Source organism: Mesoplodon densirostris, chromosome 2 (assembly GCF_025265405.1).
Source record: "Mesoplodon densirostris isolate mMesDen1 chromosome 2, mMesDen1 primary haplotype, whole genome shotgun sequence".
NCBI classification, from domain to species: Eukaryota; Metazoa; Chordata; class Mammalia; order Artiodactyla; family Ziphiidae; genus Mesoplodon; species Mesoplodon densirostris.
This window is the reverse complement of record NC_082662.1, coordinates 57,129,613-57,150,878: the sequence shown is the minus strand read 5'-3', so window position 1 is coordinate 57,150,878 and position 21,266 is coordinate 57,129,613. Positions and strand designations below refer to the sequence as shown.

General features: G+C 41.4%; 1 protein-coding gene across 2 annotated transcripts in view; it reads right to left on the bottom strand.

Annotated features, from left to right (window-relative positions):
* The window catches only part of CACHD1 (cache domain containing 1), a 218,978-nt gene that overhangs the window by 40,671 nt on the left and 157,041 nt on the right, over nt 1-21,266 (bottom strand). For both annotated transcript variants that reach the window (XM_060089904.1, XM_060089905.1), the window contains exons 6-12: nt 20,894-21,038; nt 19,816-20,032; nt 12,364-12,513; nt 6,829-7,062; nt 2,502-2,651; nt 1,744-1,867; nt 828-945 (exon numbers count right to left, since the gene is read on the bottom strand). In XM_060089904.1, coding sequence (XP_059945887.1) covers nt 828-945; nt 1,744-1,867; nt 2,502-2,651; nt 6,829-7,062; nt 12,364-12,513; nt 19,816-20,032; nt 20,894-21,038 — 1,138 coding nt within the window. The remainder of the gene's footprint in view (nt 1-827; nt 946-1,743; nt 1,868-2,501; nt 2,652-6,828; nt 7,063-12,363; nt 12,514-19,815; nt 20,033-20,893; nt 21,039-21,266) is intronic.

Sequence of the window (21,266 nt, the reverse complement as noted above, 5' to 3'; positions counted from 1 at the left end):
TTAATATTTGATGATAAAAAAAATCAAAGTCCACTATTCTTTTAGTCAATTACAGTATTTAGGGCCCCATAATAGCATTATTATGCTATGCTTGGAAGAAGGACTAAAGGACAAAAACATAAGTAAGACGGACAGTGTGTGTCAGATTCTATTTCTCTATGATTCTTCAAGGCCTAGTATCTGAACAAGGCTAGTGAAAGAAAGCTGAAGTGCATGCCACAGGTACGGCTACACTGTCAATCTGCTTGTGACACGTGGGAATAATCCACATTCTAATCTAAAACTTTCTTTTCCTTGGCATCAACAGAGGACATTTATGGTTTCGTATCTCCTTTTCAACTCTCAACTTCCGCAATATGAGTTGAAAATGATAAAAACAAAACTGGACACAATCTAAATGTGTATTAACAGGGGACTGTTAAAAGAAATTTGATCCGTCTATGTAATGCAATACTACGGAGCCATTAAAGTTGTATGCACACGCACATACACACACAGAGATACATGCCTGTGTGTGAATAATAATTTTCTGGAAAATGATCAAAGTGGTTACCTCTGGGAGACAGGAGGTAAAAGTCAGGAGGGGAAAGGGCAGAGGTCACTTTTTTATTTTTTATATGGCTTGATTTATTCATCATGAACAATGACTGGTTTTATAAACAAAAAAGGAAAAAAATATGTAAAATTTCTGTGGAATCTCTTCTTTTTCCAATCACTTTAAAACTGATTAGTAACCTTTATCAGACCAATGTTCCCTACAATTCCCGTATGAGGAAGAACACAGCACCCCACAGCTCCTCAGGCAAAGGAGGCTTCCTCTCACTCACCATCTTCCAGGCATAGCTAACGTTGTAGGCTTCCTTTCCAGTTTCTCTCAGCTTGTTTATGTGCCAGGACAGGGATGAGTTCACAGGGACTGCGATAATCTGGCTGCCCAGAGGGAGGCTGCGTTGGCAAACAGAATGCAATACTTCAGGCAAAAGATAAAATGAAGCACTTAATTAAAGGCAGGGAAGATGCTGTGAGTCAATGACCACCTCCTGATTTTGAAAAGCAATGAAGCTCATCACTTTTGAAAGAGATAATGTGAGATTTTCAATTTTGTAAAAGCATTCTGTCAGCTCTGCACCAAAAACATTCCTTATTCTCTACCCTGCTGCCCAGTTGTAATTCTTTCCAGAGACCAACTTGTCTCAAATCACTCAGTCATTAATTTACAACCAGTGAGCACAAAGACCCATTTCTCTATAGGTTACCATCTGCCAAAATAATGTATCACAGTGGGAAAAAATCCAATCTGTTCCTTATTTCAAGAGAAAACGTTGTATATGATTGTGCTGTCAACTTGGAATGGACGCTACTTTGCCAAGCTATTTTTTGGCATGCTCTGGAGCTGGTCCTCAACTTAACCCTCTTATTTTGCCAAAATTTTTCCACTTGATATAACTGGAGCATTTTAAAAACTGAGATAAGAGATATCTGATTTTACAACTAAAGGCAACGTGAACATAAGAATTTGATTTACAAGACATTTCCCCCAAATAATAGTTCTGAGAGATCTTACCTGTTTTACAAAGTAAACAAAATTTTGGCTACGATTCTTATATTAAAAATTACACTTTTGATACCATTAAAATAATTTGTACACTTGTTTTATATCCTATTATAAACACTCGTATTTGACCTCAATGGATCCTATTATCAGAGAAAAACAAAATACTACGACCCTCATCTTTTCCTTACCTTAGGATATTTTGCCGAACCAACTCAAATTTGGGGATATTTTCATAATGGATGATATCAGTATGAAGGGGGGGTTCCGATAGTAAATATGGCCTGGTAAGAGATGGGTGCATAAGGGTATACCCTGAAATAAGAAAACAAAAATGCATGCTATGGGAAACACGTTGTAGGAAGTACTGATTCTGATAAAAGTGCCCATCACAAGTTTGAAATACGGGATACTCTGGGATGGCTGCCCGACACTCGATTTCTCAGTCTGTAACTCACCAGTCCAATAAAAAACTGAACTTATTTTATGTGTTCTTCCATAAAACTGGAAATGTAGCAAGACACCTTAAATTATCAGACATTTGCCTCATCAAGAGTATTTTTGAGGTACTGGTCATTTGGTTTTCGTTTCATAAAATATTCTAATCTATCACATAAACTTTAATGCCAGTAAATGTAAAGAAAACAATATAGACCGAAAAAGGATCCAAAGGATCACATTCTATGTGTCATTCAATCCTCAAGTCTAATTTCCTGATGTTACAAAATAACTGTTACCTATCTCTCAACACAAAACAGAAACAAATGCATAATTTTTAGATTCATTCTGCCATCGTTGAGGTGTTCTATGAAATATGAGTAGTCCTAGTCACACAGTTTTTCTACAAATACTATCATTTTCCTACTTTGTTAGTATCAGAATGTCTAGATGATTTTCTCCAAGATGCTAAAAAATCATTCTTTCCTATGATTAGATTTTAGCAGATTACCTTTGTCATCTATGAGAAAAGTATAGGAAGCCAAAGAATCTTGGTAATATGTCACATCTTCAAGGATGTAAGCCAAGTTCACATCCACTCCTACAATTCCCAGAAGGAGGTTTCCAAAATAACAGGGTTTACTCACAGTCATTATCAAACCTGTGGGTTAAAAACAAAAAATATTCAAAGGACGGCAGAAAAGGCACCGAACAAAGGCTGGTGCTGTACTCTAGGGAACTGTGAAGGCTAATATCAGCCGTCTCAATTTGCTCTGAAGAAAAGTTTTCCGTGTCATACACTAACCAAGCACTGCCTTTGCAGACAGCATAAGGGAGTTAGAGTGTGAGGAAAATAGACTCTTTTGGGGGTTCAGATATTAGTTAACTTAAATGGAGGGAATTTGTATATTTTCCACTATTTTTTCACCTAAAAGGATATGCTATTCCAGATCAGTGCAAAACATCAGCAACACTTAATACACATCATTCTACTTCCTGAAGTGAGGATGGTTCAGTTGAATTTGAAAGACAAAGAATCTAAAATTCTGGGTTCTAGCCTAGCTGTGCCACTTATGTATCATGCATGTGACACTGGACATAACTTTGAGCCTTGGTCTTCATGTCTGTTTAAAGGACACAGTAGTAACTGCCTTACTAATTTCTAGGGGTTGTTAAATGAAAGAGATTACGGATAAAGGAAAGCTTATAAGGTACTATATTTTATTAATGAATCCTATCAAAAAACAGGAAGATGATGAGAAAAAAAAAACCTAGAAAGGTACAGAATCTTATTATCTGACCACTTAGAAGGAGACACTAAGGTTCTAAAGGAATGTATTTCTAGTCACTTGGGCCAGGAGTTTGTAAATTTTATGTAAAGGGTCAGATAGTAGATATTTTAAGCATTGTGAGCCATATATTCTCTGTTGCATATACTTTTTTGTTTCTTTTCCAACAAAGCTTTAAATAGATAAAAACCATTCTTAGCTCACAGGCCACAGAAAAACAATTAGATAATTAGGGAAAGGGAAAAGCCAAGGGGAGGAAGATGTACAGAAGGAGAGGGCATGAATAGCGGTCAGTGCGTGGCCTCAAGCCCCAAGCCAGCTGGGCTGTCCTTCCAGTTCTACTGCTGGGCTGGTCAAGTTATTCCACCTCTCTGAATACATCACTTTATGTATCACATGGGGAGCTGAGACAAAGTGATCTCTAGGACCCCAGCAATTCTACAACCCTATGGCTCTAAATGAAACTTAGAACAAAAAGATGGATCGGGCTTCCCTGGTGGCGCAGTGGTTGAGAGTCCACCTGCCGATGCAGGGGACACGGGTTCGTGCCCCGGTCCAGGAAGATCCCACATGCCACGGAGCGGCCAGGCCCGTGAGCCATGGCCGCTGAGCCTGCGCGTCTGGAGCCTGTGCTCCGCAACGGGAGAGGCCACAGCAGTGAGAGGCCTGCGTACCGCCCCCCCCACCCCAAAAAAGATGGATCGTTTCTCTCCATCTTGCTCTTGTATTTTCCTGCACTTGACGTTCATGCTTTTGCAGCACATCAGAAAGCCTTTCTTCTATCAACACCAGAAAAGGGATATGGATCTCTGAAGTCTTCTACAGAGAGAATCATGTCTGATGTCCACTCCAAGTAATACTGAGTTGTTGTGATTGCAAAGGCCAATTAAATGCATCACTTGGTAGGAAGAAGTGGATGCAACACTGAAAAACCTTGTGAAAAGTTATGCCCTGTTACAAGATAAATAAGTTCGGGGATGTACAGCACAGGGGCTGTAGTTAATGATACAGTATTGCATATTTGAAAGTTGCTGAGAGTAGATCTTAAAAGTTCTCAGCACAAGAAACAAATTATTACTATGTGAGGTGGCTGGTATTAACTAAGCTTACTGGGGTCATTATTCTCCAATATATATATATAACAAATCATTATGTTGTACACCTAAAACTATTGCTATGTTGTATATCAATTACATCTCAGTAAGATAAGAAAAAAGAGAAGTTATGCAATGGGTGCCTATTATAATTTCAAAAGCATTCTTTAAGTAGTCAACATTTAGAATGCTATCTATTGGTTTTAAAACATTTAAAAAATAATAAGTAACTAAGAAGGTTTTAAAAATGCATTTTGGAGGAGGTTTTTACTCAGGTATCCCTGGATAAAGGGGTTACAAGTTATGCGAGCAGCGCTGTTAGGGTCAGCAGGGAGACAGAGGTCACAGTCTGCACACCACATTCCCCTGGGCTTTGGTCTAAGATTAAAGCCATTTTCATAGAGTAGTAAAGTACAACAGAAATACTCGGAGACCACATGCTCACTTCAAAATTCTATTCTCCTCTGGACATACTGAGAGCAAGCCTGATAAAAGAAACGCAGTCTTACTTCTCAATTAGCAATTTGGACAGAAGACTCTTTATCCCATTGTGGCAAATAAAGTATGCTAAGCTCTTCCTACACTTAATGAAATACCCATACGCCCTCCCTACTTTAATTTAAAGCACACAGACTTGCATTTTAAAAGAAATATGTCCAGTAACTGATATTTCAATCTGTGGAGGTTTTGAATTAGAGCCACGTAAACATGAACTTCCCTAGACTCAGGGTCCCCTTGTCACGGAGCTAGAGGAGGTGTCACCCAGTAATTCTAGGGACTGAAGATACAAAGATGAAAATGACACACTCAAGTAGGGGAATGCAGCAGACCTGTAAACCAATCACTGAAACTCACTGCATAGGAGTCATAAAACAGGCCCTAAGGACTACACTTTGGAAAGCATCAGCTTTGCACATGATTTAATTTAAAGCATTCATGGCAGCTCTCTGGATGGTAGAGTAATTTTCAGAAAAGGTCCTACTCTGCCTGATACCACTAATGGTAAGAGAATTTGACAGCATAATCCTCTGTGCTTGTACAGGACTCAGTTTCTACATCTGTCTCAGTTCCTTTCACACAGAATTATCATAATTCATTGATCTGTTTTTCTCTTATCAGATTAAAATGCTTGTTGAGGGTGAGATATGTGCCTTGCCCATCACTGCCTGACACAATGCTTGACTGGCACTCAGTCAAGCACTCAGCATTTAAGACTTGACATTTCCCTACAAAAGGAAATAACTTTATCTAAAGGTGGGAGTTTCTATTCTATACACATCTGTTGGCCCTGCCAGAACTAGGAAGGATAAAAAAATTGAGGTTAGCAGTAGCTACCATATTTCTTCCTTATAGAAAGAACATGTTTACCTAGTTTCTAGAAAACACAGTCTCTATAAGGCTTATTACTTTTTATACATGAGTTTTCTCTGAATACCTATTTGTGAAAATTCCTAGTTAATGGAACATAAATACAAGATCTCATATGGTGATGTTGTCTAGTAATTAGCTGCCTCTTCAACCTTCTCCATCAAGAAAGAAGAGAGGGAAGGATGTGGGGGAAAAAGATGAGCAAGAATATGAGGAGGAAAAGAAAAAAGCTGTATTTTTAGTGAGCACATACTGTTGGTCTGGCATTGTTCTAGATGCTTTACATATACTAGTGCATTTCATCTTCGCAACTACTTTGATGGAAATATGATTTTTTCTACTTCAAAGACCAAAAGTTTAATCATGTGAAGATTAAACACTTTACCCAACATCGTATTATGGGTAACTTGTGACATCAGGATAGTGGTAACAATAATAGTGATAACAACAAAAGTAAAATAATAAATAAATAAACAGCAGTCATCATTATTGAGAGGTATGCTGGGCAGTAATATAATCTTATAAACCTAATCACTCAAAGACGTATTACATGAAAGATGTCATTACGTTTTGAACAGATAACGAGATGTGAATTAACAAGATTAAATACATTACCAAGGACAACAGCGTAAGTGGTAGAGTGGGATTTGAAATCCTCTCCATGTCAAGCCTGTATCTATTTGACGACATTGTGTTGCCTTGCCTTTGAGGCCGAATTCCAAGCACTTCTGACTTTTATTTACCATCTGCTATGCAAAGTTACTCTTTAGTTCCAAAATCCCTAACCTTTAGATATTGGGGAATCCTCACAAAGCTTCCCTAGTAGATGTACCCATTATGTTGACTGAGGCTAGGGCAATGAGGAAAAAATAGGGCTGGGGATTTCTGCTCTAGAATACAGTGCTAACTGGACCAATGGCAGGAGGCTACACAATCCTCTGACCAGAGAAAGTGATGCCCACTCCCTTGCCTGCCCACACTCCCTAATGCTCACATGGTCAGTACTGAACAACATTTAAAAGTTACTGTTTGACTCCTGCCCATTTCTTTCCCCCTTCCTTTAGTAGGAAGTTTTCTCCAAACTCACCATCTCCCATCTCATCAGAGAAGGGGAGGCTAAAGACAGCTTCATCAATCATCCGGTTGGGAAGGTTGGTATAGAACCTGCCAACTGTGGTCTCCAGGTTACTCAGCTGGTTCAGCACCATCATGCTGCCCTTAATCACAGGCAAGGCTGTCCGGTCTAGCACGCCATACTTCCCTGAGTTCTGTTCAGCAAGATCTCTCAGAAAAGCCAGCTCTTTCAAACCAGTCACCCCATCTAAAATAAAAAGCCAAGGGAAGACAATGTAAAACAAAACAGTGGATATCCATATAATAACTTTGCCATTTAGATCTAATAAGGGTCTAGATGAAGTCTTGCAATGCCAAGGGGGTCTTTGCAGAGACAGTGTGGACTCAGGACACAGATACCAGTTCCTGCTGATGAACAAAGCTGGAGGCGTGATCTTTCCTCAAATAGTCAAGAGGGCAAAGGAATTCTTCAAAAGGCAATGATGAAAAACACATGAGTAAATAAAGGAACCACCCCCACCCAGCAAGGATGTTCTTCCCTTAAAGTTTAATTATAAAATTTAAATTATTTTTCTGCATTTAATATTTGAAAGCAAAAGTAATGATTAACAAGTTTGCATTTAATTTAAATTAGTAGATGAAGTTGTAAGAGTTTTAAAGGATAGAGGTTTACCATTTCATTTCTTACCTCTTTGCCTATTAAACACTTGCCAAAGTCTCATGCAACTAAATGAAAGAATTATGGATTGTATTGAATGGTGTCTCCAAACCCTGTTTCTTTAAGCTCATTTTAATTACAAATGTTTTCATGCTTTATATTGTTAGGATAATACTGGATTTGATTTATTTAGTATACTTTTTTTATGTTTAGAGTTTTAAAATTTTTGTAAAAGATTCAGGCATACTGGGCTGAATTGTTCTACAACATCTGTAATCTATAGCACAAAAATAAATTTAATAAACCTTTTTTAAAATTTTGGTTTGCTATTGTTGGAACACAGTCAAAAGGATTAGTAACTGGTCCCATATGAGTACCATTGTAAACAAATTCAAATGATTTCAGTCACTACTGAGATTCTACCAATGAGTTTTAAAAAGGTTTTGCCTCACGTTCTTGAACTGCTTACTCATTAAAAAAATCTGAAGAGTTCATGGTTCACCTACCTTAAGTGACTTTATCATTTCTAAATAGAAAGTATATATACTTCTAGCCTTGTAAGTCCATTTCTAAAGTCACGGCAAGATCTAATGGATATAATTTCTTTCTTCACACGCTGTATGTAAATAATTTGGATTTTCCTCCACTCAGACAATGCTAAAGGAAAGTCTGAATCAGATTATTGTTGCCTTTGCTTGACACAGAATTCACATGGGAGGTGAGTGGTAAAAGACGCTCACCTCCCATGTCCGGGAGTAAAAGACAACACAAAAGACGTGATTGATCCCTGATCTTACACCCTTGATAAACTCACAGGGGTGAATGATAAAAGGAGACAACTTCAAGGTAATAAACACATTTCCTTTCTTTGTCATGCACTGCACGCCTCTTTCAAAATGTACAAGAAAAGTAACAAACAGGAACATCTACTAGACAAAGAAGCACAGTACGGGATATCAAAGATTGGGTTACTTTATGTCACTCCATTTTTTTTATGTCACTCCATCATGAAATGTTACGCAGGGGTGGCAGTAGAGTCAGTAGGATGGCAGACTGGATTATTCTATCATCAATGTGGTCATGCTGGAAACTACATTTCCCACAATCCCCTTTCTTCTATGCTTCCAGGTTAAAGGTGGCCAAAAGTGAAGTGTTGTAAGATTTAAGAGGTGAAGAGATGTTAAGAGACAGCCATAGAGGAACCAGAATGTTCCAGTTCGTCCCACTCTTCTGCTCTGTGTTCAGTTCCCTTTCCCAGCTGCTGGCATACTCACCAAGGGCAACCCCACTCCAGTTGCTTCACTGAGAATTCACAGGGGCAGCAGCCATGAAGAGCCAACAACCTCTCATAGACTTCTACACCAGACCTCCTAAGCAGTCTTCAGTGTTCCTAGCCTCCAGAAATCCCTGCAAGTTCCAACTTGTTCATCCAGACCAGAGCTGGTTAATAACTTTTGAGTTGTCAATTTCTCTTTTTGCATCTTTACTCTTCCAGTTTCCCCCCTTAATTGTGTACACTCTTCTTTTTTTTAATTGGAGTATAGTTGATTTACAATATTGTGCTGGTTTCAGGGGTACAGCAAAGTGATTCAGTTATATACATATATATTTTTCAGATTATTTTCCATTATAATGAATATAGTTCCCTGTGTTATACAGTAAATCCTTTTTGCTTATCTATTTTATGTATAGTAGTTTCTATTTGTTAATCCCATACTCCTAATTTATCCCTCCCCACAAGCCCTTTCCCCTTTGGTGTGTTTTCTATGTCTGTGAGTCTGTTTCTGTTTTATATATAGATATGTATTATATATATAATATATAATATATATGTATGACTTGTATTTTTTAAGATTCCACACATAAGTGATCTCATATTTGTCTTTCTTTGTCTGACTACTTCACTTAGTATAATGTTCTCTAGGTTCATCCATGTTGCTGCAAATGACGATATTTCATTCTTTTTTATGGCTGAGAAATATTCCATTGTATATATACACCAAATCTTTTTTTTTTAAACATCTTTATTGGGGTATAATTGCTTTACAATGGTGTGTTAATTTCTGCTGTATAAAGTGAATCAGCTATACATATACATATATCCCCATATCTCCTCCCTCTTGTGTCTCCCTCCCACCCTCCCTATCCCACCCCTCCAGGTGGTCACAAAGCACCGAGCTGATCTCCCTGTGCTATGCAGCTGCTTCCTACTAGCTAGCTATTTTACATTTGGTAGTGTATATATGTCCATGTCACTCTCTCACTTCGTCCCAGCTTACCCTTCCCCCTCTCTGTGTCCTCAAGTCCATTCTCTACGTCTTTATTCCTGTCCTGCCCCTAGGTTCTTCAGAACCTTTTTTTTTTTTTTTTTTTTAGATTCCATATATATTACACCACATCTTCTTAAACTAATCATCTGCTGATGGGCACTTGGGGTGTTTCCATGTCTTGGCTATTATAAATAGTGCTGCTATGAACATTGGGGTGCATGTATCTTTTTGAATTAGAGTTTTTGTCTTTTCCAGATATAAACCTAGGAGTGGGATTGCTAGATCATATGGTAGCTCAAGTCTTAGTTTTTTAAGGGACTTCCATATTGTTTTCCATAGTGGCTGTACCAATTTACATTCCCACCAACAGTATATACTCTTATTCTGATAATAAGTTTGTTGTACCAAAATTTTCATAGTGGCTCTGCTTCCCTATTTGAATTGACAGAGTTAAGGGAATGTGTCAACCCTCGTGAACAATGTTCAGAGATATCTCTCAGAGAGGTGGAAAACTTTCAATGAGGACATATGTCAGGCCAGATTAAGGGGAGAAAGAGAAAAGATGAGAATAGTTAGAGGGAAGTAACCAGAAGTTTCAAAGAATGGAATTATCAGGGGCACAGCAAGAGCACAAGATACTCCAGTGGGAAGACCTAGGAACAGTGAAGAGATGGGTGACAGCAAGAAAATTTCTTTACTCAGTATCTGCCTGGGAAGACCTTCAAATTGAATGGAAAAGACATGATCACTTCCTTTTATGTTTCCTTACTCCTGTACTATTGCATTTAATTCATCTGCCTTGTCTGTCTTCTTCACTGGGTCAGGGGCTTCCTGAAGACAGAGATTTTGTGTACTACAGCTCTAAGACCTCAGTGCACTATGTTGTATATGGTACATGCTCAATAAACACAACATATCTTGTATATTTATTATCACAGCAATCCTATGAAGACGTTGTTCTTTTCATTTTACAGATAAAACTGAGGCCCTCAAGAGATTAAGTAATTTGCCATAAGCCACATGGCTAGCAAAATGGAGACTGAAACTGAGAACCTCTAGACACCAGCCCCTGTGTTCTTCCATGTGTATGCAGTCCACAAAAATATCTGCAAGGGCTTCCCTGGTGGCGCAGTGGTTGAGAGTCCGCCTGCCGATGCAGGGGACACAGGTTCATGCCCCTGTCTGGGAAGATCCCACATGCCGCGGAGCGGCTGGGCCCGTGAGCCATGGCCGCTGAGCCTGAGCATCCGGAGCCTGTGCTCCGGAACGGGAGAGGCCACAACAGTGAGAGGCCCGCATACCACACACACAAAAAAAAAAACTGCAAAAAAATCATGTTGGCCAAAACACAGATTCCTGGACCCCATCTAAGAGGGTCTGAGTACAAATCTGTAGATACTGCCTGGGAGTCTGCATTTTAAAAATGAGTCTCTAATATATCCTTATCCCATTAAAATATGAGAACCAGTGTCCCTAAAGCCACCTGGTTCTGCATGGAAATCTGAAAGTGGATAGGGGAGATAAAAGCCCATAGGTGGGAAGGGCTGCTGGATCAAGATATGTTCTCTTAAAAACAAGAGAATGGGGCTTCCCTGGTGGCGCAGTGGTTGAGAGTCCGCCTGCCGATGCAGGGGACATGGGTTCGTGCCCCGGTCCGGGAAGACCCCGCATGCCGCGGAGCGGTTAGGCCCGTTAGCCATGGCCACTGAGTCTGCGCGTCGGAGCCTGTGCTCCACAACGGGAGAGGCCACAACAGTGAGAGGCCCACGTACTGCAAAAAAAAACAAAAAAACAAAAAAACCCACAAGAGAATGGGACCACTTTGAACACTGAGGAAAAGGGACCCAAATAAGAGGACGAAGAGCTGTGTATTAACAGGTGGGAGGGACATGACACAGCAGAGAGGCTGGAAAATTGGGCTTTCATCAGACTGGAGTATGGTTAAATTGCTGAAGGAAAAATAATGAGTATTTCCTCAGATTTGCTAGTTTACTAAACCCTCTCACATACTGTCTGATTTAATAGCAACACAATCAACTTTAAAGAGTACCTAGCAAGTGCCTGGCACCGTCCTGGGTGCCTGCCGTACGTCAGGGTTAGTCTTCACAGTAACCCTGTCAAGTAGATAATTCTCATCTTCAATGACACAGTTAAGGAAGGGGAGATGGAGAAAGTGTCACAAGAGGCTCCAGGTAGTGATTTCGCAGGGAAATGTGATATTCACTGTCCTGGTTATACAGAAGAATCTAGGTCAGTACTTCAGCTTCCTGCTCTTAAATCAATGAGATAAGTTAATAACCTCTATGCAGTATCAAAATCCAAGAATATGAGGAGAAGTGAAAAAAATGGAGCTGTACAGAATCCTGTGCAGGACCACATAACTGGTGACAGTTTAAAAATGAGCAGCTGGCCGGAGAGAGAGAGATGGAGAGACAGGGACATCCTAACACACACCCTGAGTACCCATGGGAGGTAGAGAAAGACGGGCTTGGGAAGGAATCTGCTTCTTATACCCTTCATCAAAGCACCCTGTGATGGTTCTTCGTTATTTTCTTTGAAAGCAGCATGCACTTAGACAGAACTTTCATCTGAAAGAAACGAATCTCGAAACACTACCTACCGTTCATGAGGGCGTAGGTGAGAATCATTACGGAGTTGTTTAGAAAGCTATTTTCTTCACTGATGACACGGAGAGTCGCCTTTTTATCTTCTTCTGAAGAGTCCTTTGATGTAATGCCAGCCGACAGGTAAATGATGACCATGTCTGTATCTAAACAAAAACATGCAAACTGAATGTTACATCGGAGTCTGGCTAAAGGCAGCTACTCAGTTTCTATTTCACTGGGCTTTCCTGCCTTGAGGACCTGCCCGGTCCACCGTTCCTACTCCTGCCCATCTGATGCCAGGCTTTCGTCTTCCTGCCTCCGCTGCTCTTTCATCCTGCCTGTGGTGGGCCACGAGGCCTCATTGACCCGGTGTCAGGTAAGGAGATGTTCCTAATGAGTTTACCAGATCGAAGAAGGTGTGTTCCTTTAGGGATCTACGGTTGTGGTAATTTAGCCATCCTAAACGGACATCTTTCCTGCCTTCTGAAATGGAGGATTCAGAACCTGATTTACCTTTTCCTTAGTGTCTCAGGGTCTTCCCCAGGAACACACATTATTGGGAGGACTAGGCTTTAAAAAAAAATTATTTATTTTTATTTGTTTGGCTCCACTGGGTCTTAGTTGCAGCACACGGACTCTTTGTTGCTGCATGAGGGATCTTCGTTGAGGTACGTGGGATCTTTAGTTGCAGCATGCAGGATCTTTTAGTTGTGGCATGTGGGATCTAGTTCCCTGACCAGAGGTTGAACCCAGGCCCCCTGCATTGGTAGTGTGGAGTCTTAACCACTGGACCACCAGGGAAGTCCCAGGACTAGGCTTTAAAATGGTGGTGCTGCCAGGGACTCGTGAGACATGTAAGGTTATCCGTCTCTATGCCAGGTAGTGCCAAAAACATTTTTGTTTTAAAACTTACCAGTGTAGGAGAGCAATAAAAGCATGGATATAGGAGCCAGGTTGCTTGTGTTCACATCCCAGCTGTGCCACTTTCAAGCTGTGTCTGGGTTGTTTTAGGCAGATTTCCTAACCTTTCTACACCTAAATGTCCTTATCTACAACAACATGGGGACAATGACAGTATTTATTTCACAGGGTTGCTGTGAGGATCAACTGGTTAATTTAAGAGTGAAAGCCAGACTTCCCTGGTGGCACAGTGGTTAAGAATATGCCTGCCAATGCAGGGGCCACAGGTTCGATCCCTGGTCCGGGAAGATCCCACGTGCCACGGAGCAACTAAGCCTGCAAGCCACAACTACTGAGCCCGCATGCTGCAACTAGTGAGCCTGCAGGCTGGAACTACTGAGGCCCGTGCACCTCGAGCCTGTGCTCCACAAGAGAAGCCACTGCAATGAGAAGCCTGTGCACCACAACAAAGAGTAGCCCCCGCTCGCTGCAACTAGAGAAAGCCTGCACGCAGCCAAAAAATTTATTTTTTGGCCCAACGTAGCCAAAAACTAACTAAATAAATAAATAAATAAAAATGAAATGTAAAAAAAATAAGAACATTAAAAAAAAAAGGGTCAATTATAGTTTAAAAAAAGAGTGAAAGCCAAAGGGTGATGGTAATTAGAGGATAAAAGAGAAAAGAAAGAAACCTCAACACAAACAAAACAAAAACGAAACCCTCTCATTGGCCTGAAGTAGCACCTTTGACTCTAGAGTAAAATGACTCTCCAACCAGTCATTTTAGCTCAGGGTGAAAACTTCTTTCAAGTGGATTTACTCAAAAATAAAAGTGGTGCATTTCCTACCACTAAAGATGCAGAGGCTGAATGATGGCTTTAATGGAGGAAGGGAAATAAGCCACCTGGATTTTTATACTGTCTTTTTAATCTGAGGTTCCTTGATTCAATATCTATTTTTAAGACAAGCTACACAGACGTTTACCTTTTTATTGAGAACTAATGATTGATATGCTATATGCTTAATTCTTCAGGTTCTTATGGTTGTCATTTATCTGAGATTGCTTTATAGCTACTGGGGTAGGCAACCTCCAGGTTGGTCCCCCAATGATCTCACTTCCTGATATTCACATCCCTGTGTGGTCTCCCTTTGAATGTGGACTAGATTTAATGACCGGCTTCTTGTGAACCGAATGCAGCAGAGGTCACAGGGTGTCAAGAGATGGATTAGGTTACAGAAAGACAGTGGCTTCCACCTGTGTGCTCTCTCTCGGGGAAGCCAGAGAGCATGTTGTGAGCTCTCCCATGGAGAGGCAAGGTACTGAGGCCTTCAGAAACGAATCTGCCAGCAACCATGTCAGTGAGTTTAGAAGCAGATCTTTCTCAAGTTGAACTATGAGATGACAGCAGCTGTGGACAACAGTTTAACTGCAACCTCATGAGATACCTTTAGCCAGAGGCACCCAACCATGCTGTGCCCAGATTCCTGACCTACAGACACTGAGACAATAATGTTTATTGCCTTAAACCAGTGACTGTTGGGTAATTTATTGCCCAGGAATAGATAATTTAAAAAATTATCCTAACAATTATGAGGGTACAATGACAGAATTTACTTCCGTTTGTAAATTTCCATTTTAGACACTGCAACATCCTTTATTATGCAGAATTGAATAATTACTACTAAGACTTAATATATAAGCAAGTCTTAAAGCTAATTTTGATGCTTGAACAATTCTCTAATAAATATTAACTGCAAATTTAAATTACATATTTTTTCATCAGAAATTAAGATATGAAAGCTGATGTAAAAAAATATCATAAACTAGGGAATACCCCTGTCTTAAACTAGATGTCAATCTTTTTCCAGTGTTGTAAATACAGTCCTGTAACTTATTTTTTTTAGGATGCTAAACAGCTCACTTAAGCTTCAGACTGGAAAATACTACTTGACCCTAGCAGGTAGAATACAGATATACCATGAAGCTAACAAACCATCGCCCTGTGGTTTGTCATTTATGTGTGATAAATTCCTGGACACCTGTAAGACTGACCTAAAATGAACTCTTGAATTTTCTTTTTTTTTTTTTTCCTTTTTGCGGTATGCGGGCCTCTCACTGTTGTGGCCCCTCCCGCTGCGGAGCACAGGCTCCGGATGCGCAGGCCCAGCGGCCATGGCTCACGGGCCCAGCCGCTCCGCGGCATGTGGAATCCTCCCAGATCGGGGCACGAACCCATATCCCCTGCATCGGCAGGCGGACTCTCAACCACTGCGCCACCAGGGAGGCCCGAACTCTTGAATTTTCTTACTTGGCTTTATGATTCTGGATAAAACACGCTGTCACTGAGAGCTGGTTTTAGGCGCAGGTCCACAATTGGAAAACCAGAAGGGCCTGCAGCCTGCAGCTCCTTTAGTCGCCAAGCGTATTTTCGTTCCGTCCCAACAATAAGACATACACTCTGCAAGCATCCTCACTGTCTCTGCCCAGCTCCTGACTCTACTCCTGCCCTATCCTTAGGCAAAATTGAGTTATTTTTCTATTTTTAGATATCAGACCTGCCAAATTTGGTCTTATTTATTTATTTATTTGTTTGTTTGTTTGCGGTATGCGGGCCTCTCACTGTTGTGGCCTCTCCTGTTGTGGAGCACAGGCTCCGGACGCGCAGGCTCAGCGGCCATGGCTCACGGGCCCAGCTGCTCCGCGGCATGTGGGATCTTCCCAGACTGGGGCACAAACCCGTGTCCCCTGCATCAGCAGGAGGACTCTCAACCATTGCGCCACCAGAGAAGCCCCTGATTTATTTTTTTTTTACTTACTAGGATATCCCCTCTCTAGTCGCTCATGGGAACATTAAGCCTTGTGATTAGTAAGTGTTAGGGATGAGTAATTATAGGGACTTGGGGCAGGGCAAAGACATAGCATGTACCTGGAAGAAAATGCAACCCTCTCCGTTTGACAAGTCCCTGTCTAAGCCACCAGCATTCCTTGGGGTCAATATCAAAGGGGGAAGAACAACTCAAATTTGGGCTTTGCCCATGCCATTAGATTCCCGCTCCTAACCATCTTATTCCTTCTGCTACAAAATGACCCTCCCCAACCAGTTACCCCCCAGACAAACCCAGAACAAACAATCCAAATGTGTCGATGGTATCAGTTACAGATCTACCATGGGACTGAAAAAGAGCCAGCACTGGATAAAAGTTTTAGATTTTCTGATTAGTACAAAGCAAATTAGTACAAAGCCACCATGATATATGCCATGTGGCTTCTGTTCATATGACCACCAATGTGGGGCAGATACTTTTCTTTCATTCACAGACTAATCCTTACAATAACCCTACAGGGTAGGCTCACTGGAATAATCCTATCCCATGGCCTGCAAACAGTGCCAGGTATACAGTAGATGCTAAATAACTGCCTGTGGAGTGAACACAAGTAATGATGTAGAGTACAAGCTCCTGAGAGGAGTACATAGACCCCTCACCATGCTGTGGCCAAGGCTACTAACGGTCCTTGACCGTCTTTGGGCTTGGGGTCAACTTAGGACGTCTAGGGTATCCGCTCTCCTTTAGCCAGAGCTAGGCTTTTCCTTTTTTAAAAATAAATAAATAAATAAATACATACATACATAAATATTTTAATGTGGACCATTTTTAAAGTCTTTATTGAATTTGTTACAATATTGCTTCCATTTTTTATGTTTTGGTTTTTTGGCCACAAGGCATGTGGGATCTTAGCTCCCCAACCAGGGGCCGAACCCGCACCCCCTGCATTGGAAGGCAAAGTCTTTAACCACTGGACTGCCAGGGAAGTCCCCAGAGCTAGAAGTCTTGAAGGAAACAGAATATCATAATAACCACAGCTAATATTTATTTAATATTTATGATGGAACCCTGGATCTTATTATCACTCCCAGTTTGCAGATGGGGAAACCAGACCTGGAGAAATCAAATAATTCACACAAGTTTAGAAAAATTTCAGAGTAGGAATTTGAACACAAACTGGTTGAAATTCAAAACCCACATACTTAACCACTGTGCAACACTGCTGGAGAGCAGCTCAAACTTCTCCTTAATAAACTGGGTAATACTAATTCCTGATGTGTTTCTTTATATGCAGTCTAATTTGGGTTCCTTTTTCTTTGAACTGCCAGTAGGAGTTGTAAAGTGGAGGCCTGTGAGCTAAACTTTAGAAACATCTTACTTGGCCTAAAAAAGACTCCTCTGAGCATTCAGAAAAAAGACATCAAAATGTGTCCAAATCTGTGATGGTCACTCTTGTTTCCATGTTTTTGCTTGCCAACATTAAGAAAACCCCCCAAAACCCAAAGGAGAAACGTTTCCTGTCAAAGCAGTCTTCTGCTAATGTGCAGGGCAGGAAGGCTTGTAAGAAGAGGTTTAATGAGGTCCCTATTCACAGTTTTAAAGCTGAACGAATGACAACATTTGAAAATGAAGGGGTTTCACATAAAAATCCAGATTTCTGGCTTCTCTTAAAACAGAATATCTGGCAACACTGGACAGGCATTCCTGCAAGGCAACGAGAGGCTGAACAGAAGAGCAGCTGCCTTCTTGATGGAGCATGCGCCCTCTAGCTTCCCGTGCTCCCCAAACAATCCTCATTACCTCACCTCAAGCTCACTTGACACACTCACTGCCTAGCTGCTGCCAGTATAACATTTCTCTCCATTGCTTAAACAGTGTAATAATCATCGAAATTGGACTTCATCTCTAAAGATGGTTTGATGACTGAAGAATCAAGTAACAAGAGCACATCTGGTGAGGAATGCTGACAGCCGGATGGCAGCTGGTAAATGGCATCCACAGGTAAATGGCATTGACCAACTAGCCAATCTGTCTTGAATACTTGAGAGGTTGGCCTTATCCTTTGGCCTTATTGAACTATGGACAACTTTACACTCAGCCATCCTGTAATATTGGTCTGTGGATAGCTGGTGCTTGCCAAGGCTGGCAGGCAAAATTCTAAGATGACCCCAATGACCCCCAACCTTGTATGACTCCCTCCTCTTGAGTGTGGGCATGACCAGTAATTTGCTTCTGGCCAATACAATATGGCTAAGGTGATGCGATATCATTCTTGTGACTGTGCTATATATTTGGCAAAGATGGAGGGATTCTGCAGACGTAATGAAGATCTTAATAAGCTAACCATGAAGGAGAGTAATCTGTTTAAATCAAAAGGGAGAGTAAGACTGATTAGGTTAGACAAGGCCTTTAAAAGAGGGTCCAAGCCTTCCCCGAAGTCAGGGGTATGAAGAAAAGATGCTCTCCTCCTGGCCTTGAAGAAACAAGTAGACATGAGTTTCACAATTGCAAAGAAATGAATTCTGCCAATGCTTGAGCTTGGAAGAGGACTCTGACCCTCAATGAATCCACAGACTTGGCTGACATCTAGAACGCAGCCTTGTGCAGTCCTAAACAGAGAAGCAGCTCAGCAACGCATGGACTCCTGACCCACGGAAACTGTGCGATAATAAGCTGTGAGATAACAATACACAGAAACGTAAAACTGATACGCCATTTACCATCATTAGCTGTAATAATTACAGTAGCTTCTGTCTTTCAAGGGCCTACCATGTGCCAGGCACTAAGTTGTGCATTTATCAATGTTGTCTTAGTTTTCATGCAGACACACTGAAGAGCTTGACAATACATTCTTTAAATTTATCTCAATAGGATACGTTCATTGAAAAAAACAACCTGCAAACAGATTTTCGAATATAAAAGAGAAAACGACATAGATTCCTTTCAGTAGTTTCAAAGCATGTATCTTATTTCAAATATCCTTCCCTTTACTTTAGCATGCATCCTAATTCCAGATTTTCTTTAACACATGAAAATTAAATTAGAGTGCCTTTGTACGTTTGAAGGGCTGTGCTCATCTAAATGACAGCTGGTTAGAAGAAGGAAGGATCAAGGCAAGAATTCCGGCTGCCCCGTTTCTGAGCACATGCGCACAAGCAGACAGCCACTCTAAGTCCCTGAGAACTCGAGGCTGACAATTAGCATCAAAAAGGGTGTGGATATTCTCCTGGGAAAGAAACAGGGATATGTTCCTAACAAAGGGGCAGGAAGAAGAGGCTCAGGGAGTAAAGAAATCGTGCAGACTGAGTACCTTTGATTGGAAAAGCTGAGAAAATCTAGTAAGATCCTAGTATTAGATGACCATTATGACAACACAAGACATTTTTATCCCGTCAATTTAGAAAAAATCCCTGTAGACACAGTGATGTGATCAATTTACAATATATTTCTATTGCCATCCTTCATCTGTTAGTTTATGAGCAACTAATTTATTTTTTTATTTTTTTTTTTTTGCGGTACGCGGGCCTCTCACTGTTGTGGCCTCTCCCGTTGCGGAGCACAGACGCCGGACGCGCAGGCTCAGCGGCCATGGCTCACGGGCCCAGCCGCTCCGCGGCATGTGGGATCTTCTCGGACCGGGGCACGAACCCGTGTCCCCTGCATCGGCAGGCGGACTCTCCACCACTGTGCCACCAGGGAAGCCCTGAGAAACTAATTTATTAGTGAGCAAAGGCACTTACTTGCTTGGAACTTGGTGCTATTGTTTGTGCTTCGAATCAGCTGAAATGCCTTTTGAAATCCCACCGCGTGCTGGGTAGGGCTGTCCAAAGACTTGACGCTACTGACGAAGGTGGACATTTTCCTTTTGGTCTCACTGGTGGCTGGAGACAGGAATGTCTTATAGCACTGGTCAAGTGAGCAAGTCCTGACGGTGTCTGCCACAGTCAGCATGGAGATCTGGAGGGGAAAACAAACAGACAGACAAACCTTGTTATTCTGCCAGGGAAAGGTTTTCTACATTTCAGAAGAGCGCCAAAAGTGACAAGTCCTACAGAACAGTTTTGGAGAGTTTAAAAAGAAATGCCTAGAGGCATCAACCTATCAAATTTGAAGAAGATGAGTTGAGGACTGGTAAGGGACAGGGACCCTAGAATTTGGCTTTTGTTCCAAGATGAAGTCAGCAGTACGGTGTTCATCTAGAACATTAAAAACAGTATTTCGCACACAGAAAAATCTTGGCAAGTACTAATCATCTGGATTCTCCTACTGGAGGTGGCGGTGAGGGTAAAGGCATAGGGTGTGTGTTTTAAACAACTAGATTAGTGAGTAAAACCTTAGGAGGTGGAAAAGTCAAAATGATGAAGCAGAAAATGTCTACAGGCAATAGATTATCATTAGTTGTAAACACGCCTATCTCTGAGGTATCCTAGAGATTAGTAAACCTCTAGCAGCCTTCTTTTCTCCCTTCCCTCCCATCAATCTTGAGATAAAGACAAGTCGTACACCAGTGTCCAAGCCCTAGCCCTGTTCCTCAGTATAATTTCCAGTGTGAAAGTCAGAGCTGATTAGAAGTCTAGGCAGGGGCCATTAAGGAAGTGCAAGACTCAGTTTGGTGGGGGTGGTTTTATAGACATTTGGAACCAGGGTTGGTGGCTGCTTCCTTAAATACTAGAATAAAAACTACAGCACTCTCTTTTCTCAAAGTCATTTTTAAAGGTGGATTGAAAAATACATATCATAAAACATAAAGTACTTTTAAAAAGGTATTCAAGAAAGACCCAGTGCCAATGGGGGGGGGGTCACTGGGGTCATCATCACCTTATCGTGTTCATCGATGGCGCTGAGGATGACCTGGGCAGCGTCCTTGGCAATCTGAAGCTGGGTGTCTGTGACGGAAGCCCCGTGGTCCAGGATCACTACTATGTGCTTTGACTGCGGCCGGACAGTGGAGACGTAGATAGGTCTAGAATGGGGAGAAGCTCTCTGGGGTCAGTCCTGGTTTAGAGTAAAGGCCTCAACCTAACACAGCTATGAGTGCTACATATGGGCAGGCATGCTGGCCTCCCTGTGTTTCTGGGGGTTTGACACAAGGATGGAGAGACCAGCACGGAACGAGAAACTATTCTGGTGCACTGAAAACAACACCTCAAGACAACAGCGTGCGTCTGCAGAACAGGGATTGGTGACTTCT